The sequence below is a fragment of the Salvia miltiorrhiza genome, chromosome 2 (genome assembly GCF_028751815.1).
Source record: "Salvia miltiorrhiza cultivar Shanhuang (shh) chromosome 2, IMPLAD_Smil_shh, whole genome shotgun sequence".
Classification (NCBI taxonomy): domain Eukaryota; kingdom Viridiplantae; phylum Streptophyta; class Magnoliopsida; order Lamiales; family Lamiaceae; genus Salvia; species Salvia miltiorrhiza.
In genome coordinates, this window is record NC_080388.1 from 6677143 (window position 1) to 6684624 (window position 7482).

Consider the following 7482-nt stretch of genomic DNA (forward strand, 5'->3'; position numbering starts at 1 on the left):
TAACAACTTTTCTAGAGCTTATAAGAGTAATTAGTAGCACAATATCATCCCTTCTTTTTCACAACCCACTATGAATATTCACCACACAAAGATCCCCATATACTACATCACCCCCTATCATCCGGCTAAAGAATAAAAGTTAAATAGGCTCAAAGGATAATTTTTCGTTAAGGACAGTGTTTGGGAAAAAAATGTGGCTAACAAAAGATGGCCTAAAATCATCTCCTAATCCTGGGCACAACAGCAACCTCGACACAGAAACCATGACAAGTTCTAGAAGATCACCACATGCCTGACAAGACTCACAACAAAGAAGAAACTGCGGATGATAAACAGTTATGGCTCAAAATCTCACAAGTTTATTCAACGTCCAAAAGTCAAGGTTAAAATCACTCTAGAAATATGCAAATTAGTTCCAATTATGCTTAAATCATCAAAGAAAATCAAATTCAAATTTTTTTAACAGAAATCATCATTGGCATCTTACTAGAAATCTAATGGAGCAAACAATCACACACCACCAACCAAGCAGGATAACAAAAATAATAAAAGTGATACGCATATCTACTCTCACCCCCCTCCCCCAAACTTATTACAGAACATAAGTTCGAAAATAAGTTTGGAGGGATGATGATATGTGTGTCACTATTCACAGAAACACATGCTCCATGGTGGTGGTATGGACAAGGCGCGAGTTCCCGCATCTTCCAAGCTCAACTACACTAAACTCCCAAACAAAACAAAGAAACAAAAACAAACAAAAAGAAACTAAAAGAAAGAAAAACATAACAAAGAAAAACAGTTGGGCTACCTCCCAACAAGTGCTTAATTTAACGTCTAGAGCTCGACGATACCTCATGGCTCATCCTATCCCCACACGGTGGAAAACAAAGAGAGGCATCAAAAGAAGATAAACCTCTAAATCCCATAACACCTCTGAAAAGGTATGCCAACCAATCACATAAGCAACGATAAAGCTATCAGGATCATTCTGCTTCAAAGATATCTCCATGAACTTGGCCATTTTTTTCATCATTACGTGGCTTGGCCAAGCAGCAGGGGAATGGAGCAGCAAGCTTGTAGTTGGACATGGAAGGAGCAAGAATAGAAACATGCTCTATAGCAGCAGAAATATGAGGGATGCTAAAATCCACATTTGGAATAGAGGGCTCATCAACTGCTATTTTCTCAATCTCCTCATCTTTCTCCTCGGCATTCTGCAGCTTTGAATATGACTGATGCTGTGCACGCCTGTCCGATTCTTCGAGCAATCTTTCCAGATTTTCCACTATACGCCTATACTCTGAGGGACACATCAGTCAAACATCAGGAGCCATGAAATAAAAAAAAATAAAAAATAAAAAGCCTGAAATAATGCCTAAGTCCTATCAGAAATATTAAAGTAAATTCTAAAACAGTCCCCGGCAACGGCGCCAAAAAGTTGATCACTAATTTATTAGCAACAAAATACCGCAACTAACACGGTGCAATTGTAGCAAAAATTGGTAACCGAGTATCGTATCCACAGGGACTGTAAAACCAAAATTACTTTAGTTATTCCCTAAACAGACACTCACAGTAGACAGGCAAAGCAAATAAGACGGTGAATCAAATACTAAACTTAATAAAAAATCTAAACAGCAGAAAAACAATGATAAATAAATCAAATATTAAAAGACTCTGACCCTAGGGATGTACTTTTACTAATTAACTACATGCATTTAATCTATTGATTCAATTACCAATTTAATCCAACCCTGATGAGAGATCACAGAACTATTCACAAGCTTCTCTAACGAACACCTATGAAAGTAGATTAATTTACCCCCCTTCACATTCAAGACTCCAAGGAATAAATTAACTCCCAAGCGTACACAAAGAATAACTCCATATAGTTTCACCTATCTCATTCAAGTGTCAAGGCTATTACTATAACATGCATTCCTGAATCGGCTGAGCAATTATCGCATTCAAGTCTTCAAATCGAACAACTGGACATGTAAATTATTGGCCAAATAATTCACAAGAAATTAAGCACCAGGAATCATGAATCACAAGTTGGAGGGCAAATTGATATCAATAAATCATACACACATAATTAATCAGCTATATACAAACCCTAGGTTCAGATTAACGAACTAGCCAGACATACTAAAATAAATCAAAAGCATAAATAAAAAGAAAGCAATTAAAATAAATGAAATAGATAAAATCCGGAAGAAATTTTGGATGAACAGCTTGAATCTGCAGAAATAAATCTAATATATGAAAACTGAATGTAAAACTGAAAAAAAGAAAAAGAAAAAGAAAGGAGGTGAAGAGATGTGAAAAGATGTGTCTAATAGGTCAGGGAAAGGACCTATATATAGGCACAAGAGATAAATACAGTGTAGAACTCGAAAATACTGAGAAAAATATAAAAAACCCGAAAATTCCCGAAAATTCGGAAATTTCCGTCAACACTATTCACTGCTGTGCGCGACTTTCTTGTTTTGGCCATAACTTTCTCGTCCGAACTTCGATTTACAATCCGTTTGCTCTCACGAACTCCTCTTGAGACGAACTACAACTTCTATTTCTGACAATATTTCCAAATTCCATCTCAAAAATCCTGTAAAATCCATCAAAGTTTGAGCAAGTAACATAGTTCACAAGATAAAGCAATAAAAACACAAAACAATCATCCAACACTCAATTCCTTATAAAAAATGACATTATATGAACACTAAAAACCATGGAAAAATGATTGTTATCACATACACTCCTCAACAGAATGGAGTTGTGGAGAGGATGAACAGAACTCTCCTAGAGAGAGTAAGAAGTCTACTTGCAGTACAAGAAAAACGCTCATACTTGACGGTTTTTAGCCGTCATCTATGATATCTGTCGACCGTCAAGTATACTGGTGTCAAGTATAGTACCTAGTAAAGATGACAGTTAATGACCGTTATCTATACTAATTATTCTTGACGGTTATATATGTATACATGACGGTGGATAACCGTCAACTATAATTTTAAACATGACATTTATATTATTTTCTTGACGCTTTCTAACCGTCAAGAAAAATATAATACATGACGGTTTGTTTTATATTTTGACATTTTTTGACCGTCATGTATGTTCGTTTTCATGACGGTTTATTGATTATATTTGACACTTTTTGAATGTCATGTATATAGGTTTTCATGACGTTTCTATGTTTATTCTTGACACTTTGTAACCGTCATTTCAGCCAGAATATGTCATTATATTTAGTTTTCTTGACAGTTTATAAGCGTCATCTATAGTCATATTAAAACTGTCATATATGCTTGTTCAGATTTTTAAAATATTATTTCATATTATATTGGTTTTTTCCTGTTTTAAATTTATAAATATTATTAAATTGTACAAAAAAAGAAATCAAAACATACTGAAAATGACCAATTAAACATTGATAACCAATATTCATCCAACAACAACAAAATAAGAACCAATGTTCTACCACATCTCCCAACAACAAAATTCACCTACATACGACACCCACAAATTATATTGTTCCAAAAAGCTTTCAAAATGCCATATCAACGCGCAAGAACTTCTCCATGTCACATGTCAAAGCTACAAGACAAAGAAAACAAATATATATATTAACAACACTATAAAGCCATAGATATATTTAATAAAAATTCTAATCATTAGATATTACAAACCTCATTAATGGCAGAAGTTGCCCAATCTTCTCGAACCTCATTTATCTCACTCATAGAATACTCACGTTTTTTAAACTGACAATAAACAAATTCATCACATAAAACCTATATCACATAAAATGCTATATTAATATATTACTAATAATTAATATAACTTCTTACCATTGAAGCCACGAAAACGGAGTCATCGTCTTGACACGCCATTACGATCTCTTTCATAAATCGCATCACGTAAAAGCCACATTGTTTGAAATCGGGTTGTATTGGGCCCTGTGAAAAATATATTGATTAATTATTAATGAGTATATAATAAATGCAACAATGCTAGAAGTTAATAATACTACAAACCTTAACAATTTCCCATTTTGGTGGTTTCTTGAATTTATTCTTTTCCTTTGTTGCATTGAAAATGGTCATTGCGCTGGAAAACAAACATATGTATATCGTTAGGTTTTTAATACGCAAAATCAATATTTTTTCCTAGCAAGGTAAATGGTGCCTATTCTTTGTCCCTAACTTGAGTATGACCTGGAAAGTTTAACTAATATATATAAAGATAGAGATGCTTGTGAAATAAACACATAAAAGAAAAGAGTAGAAGAAAGAGCAATTAAGATGATGAGAAACGTACGTGTCAACTACGGATTTCCAAGTGGCATCACGATTCCGATGAGACAAAGGATCCATCACATAGACACAATCTTTGTAAGGCTCAATAATTGTTAAGATCCAATGTTTACTACACAAAATTTAGATTTAGTATGAACAATTAAAAAAAATCTAACATATTGAATTGAGAATATAAGATTTTCTATCAAAATCGTGGGAATAGAGAAGAGTAAAATCCTGTCAAAGTGTTACCTCACCAATACTAAATAGTTTTCATGAGTAAACAAGTGGCATCTAAAAACTAAATAGCATTATGTGAGAAAGTGAATATCCAATCGAACCAATCCCCTGCATATGTAAGAAGAAAACATATGTAAGAAGAAAACAGGACAACATGCCGGTTTCCTCACTGGAAAGCAAAGAAAACAAACCTGTAAATTACATAAGCTAGCATCTAAAATGCAGTGGCTCGGTGCCTTCTCATAACTCCTTGCTTTCACCAAAAAATAAGAGCTAAATCACACTCTACACCTCTTGCTATAACCTGAAATTAGTATCGAGGATAGTGTAATTGATGTAGTCAATGATTCAACATGAATTTCTATATTCCCTCACCGAGACCCAAAAGGCAAAATAAATTATACAAGAGACACATAAAATGGCATCAATATATAGAAAATCAAGGACTTTAAACAACTCTTGCAACACATTGGCAATTATTAGTAAATTAAAATGTTGTTGGGAAGAGATCATGCTACCCCAACAAAGGCATCTGAATACCAAATTACATGTTTAGAAATCCGTAAAAACCAGCATTATCACATGAGAAATTCAATATGTAAAAGTTGGAAGAGAAAAAAGAATTTGAATGTTACAGTTGCAGGTATAAAATCTCCAAGACATAGAAAATATCATTATTCTATTGCTCAAATAACAAAAACCATCTGCAATAAAGTCCTTTATCTGCATCCACCATCATATATATTGACATATACACAAATGAAATTCCGGAAGCAGTCGGCACTTCTCCTCCGCACTCAAGAGACATTTAAAAGATACATATAACCAGAAAACATAACAACCGGAGATTTTAGCATCAGACCAAAACTTGCAACAAATGAAAACAACTGATCGAATAAACTAATGAAAAACTATAAGACATAGCAGGAGGATACCTGTAATAAAATCGCACTCATGTTCGTGCTGCAATTCTTCTGCAGCCCCTCATAATCCTCGAGAAGCAGATGTGGTTAGGCCATCTGAAGTAGCTGCCATCGAAGGCATAAGCCCCCGTAGATTATCATCTTGTATTAAGTGCGCAAAGCCGCAGGTGAATCATGAAAAAAAAAACTATCTTCAGAATAAGAATCAATAGCTTCAGCAATGTCATCAAAAAAGGAACTAATAAGACTAGAATCAGTATTCCTGAAGTGCATATGGATTAAATATGAAGCTCCAGAAAGCCTAAACAAAATTGGTCCATGATGACAGGCGAGATATCAATTGACAGATTTACACAATCAAATACATATACTCAGCAACTTCTTCCTAGACTTACCAATTAGGAACATAGCCAAGTGTTGAATGCATAAACATAAAGAGAGACCTAATCAAACATAGACCATAATTGAAACTAAGTAAGTTGCACCGTTTCTGAGAAATAGCTACCATTAACATGAATCGAAGAAATATCCATCAACAACTAAACAAAATACAGAATGCCTCTGCTACTGAACTACTTCTTTAAAATGAAAGCAGAGTAAGCAAATAGAGACTATTGAGAAAAATAAACCATCCATACATATACCAAAACGGCTCAATTAGTGTATCGGCTAGATTAAATCGTCATAAATTCCAGATTTAACCAAGGAACTAAACTTGAATATAGATTCAGCTAACAACCAAGAGTGAAAATGAGATGCAGAACCTCCTCGTTTGATGCCAAATTCAAGGAAATAAATCAAGTAATTAAAGAGCAAAACCTAGAAAAATTTTGAATTCCTAATGCGAAATAATAGTAACAAATTGAAGAATTAACATTGTGTGCAGAACCCTAAGTGAGGGGCGGGAGAAAACCCTAGAAAAGAAAGACGAAATAAGGGCGGGAGTTGGTGAGGGAAAACAAGCGAACGGCGCGGCAAATCTGCAACCACAAAGGGGATGGCTGAGTGATGATTTTAACTGACCTGAAATGGTGGAGGAGGAAACGACGGTGGCACGGGTTGGTGGCGATGACCCGCTATGGCCGTCGTAAACGAGGCAGAGAGACGGAGAGACAGAGCTGCGGGGAGAGTGGTGACGCCAAGACGTGGCACGGCAGCATCTCCGGCTCCAGCTCCGGCTCCTGCTCCAGGTTTTTCTTCACCACGGCATGGGGGCGTGGCGGACTGTGGGAGGACACGTCCAGTTGGTATTCGAGGGGGAGGGAAGCGAACGAAAGAGAAAGGGAAGGAGTTAGGGTTTTGTGGTTGGAGGAAATTAGATTAATAAGTGAAAATTTCTTGATGTTTTAAAACTTGTGTAAAAAATAATTAATGACGGATTTTATAATAACATATATGACGATATATGCATAAGTGTCATGTATAGCAATAAATTTACGCACATACATGACGCTTTGTAATGAATGTCATCTATACTATGAATAAACGACACTCATACATGACGCTTTTTCTAAAAGTGTCAGCACAGCGTCATGTATAGAATACACGACACTGTATACATGACGTTTTTTTTAAAATGTCAAGTATTCAAAAATGGCGCTCATACATGGCGGTTTTTACTAAAAAGCGTCATTTATGCAGTGTCATGTATACTCAATTTTCTTGTAGTGTTGTTGGCTCTGGTTTGTCTAAATATTTTTGGGGTGAAGCCCTTATGACTGCTGTGTACTTGATAAACAGATCTCCCTCTGTGCCATTGCTTGGTAAATTGCCTGAGTCTGTTTTCTTTGATAAACCTGTCTGTTTGAGCAATCTGAAGGTTTTTGGGTGTGCTGCTTATGTGCATCAAAGTGTTTGTAAACTTGAACCTAGGGCTAAAAAGTGCATTTTCTTAGGTTATCCTGAGGGTGTCAAGGGTTATAGACTTTGGGATAGGTCTGTACCTGGTTTTAAGACATGCATTAGTAGGGATGTGATTTTCAATGAACTTGTTTTTCCATGCTTGCCTGAATCCT

The 7482-nt window shown here is 35.4% G+C and overlaps 1 protein-coding gene across 4 annotated transcripts; it reads right to left on the bottom strand.

Moving 5' to 3' along the window:
• Positions 1–3413: 3413 nt before the first annotated feature.
• Positions 3414–6788, bottom strand: LOC131012857 (uncharacterized). Of its 4 annotated transcripts, XM_057940847.1 has the most exons (9): positions 6491–6785; positions 5480–5608; positions 4736–4848; positions 4557–4652; positions 4327–4434; positions 4044–4116; positions 3858–3965; positions 3696–3770; positions 3414–3603 (listed from the first exon to the last, which is right to left on the bottom strand). In XM_057940847.1, exons 5-9 carry the CDS (start codon positions 4380–4382, stop codon positions 3598–3600), a joined length of 318 nt encoding a protein of 105 aa, XP_057796830.1. In that variant the 5' UTR covers positions 4383–4434; positions 4557–4652; positions 4736–4848; positions 5480–5608; positions 6491–6785; the 3' UTR covers positions 3414–3597. The 4 variants fall into 4 exon arrangements, with proteins under 4 accessions (XP_057796830.1, XP_057796829.1, XP_057796827.1 ...); XM_057940846.1 differs by lacking the exon at positions 4557–4652 and having other exon boundaries at positions 5480–5572; positions 6491–6788; XM_057940844.1 differs by lacking the exon at positions 4557–4652 and having other exon boundaries at positions 6491–6788.
• Between the last annotated feature and the right edge of the window lie 694 nt (positions 6789–7482).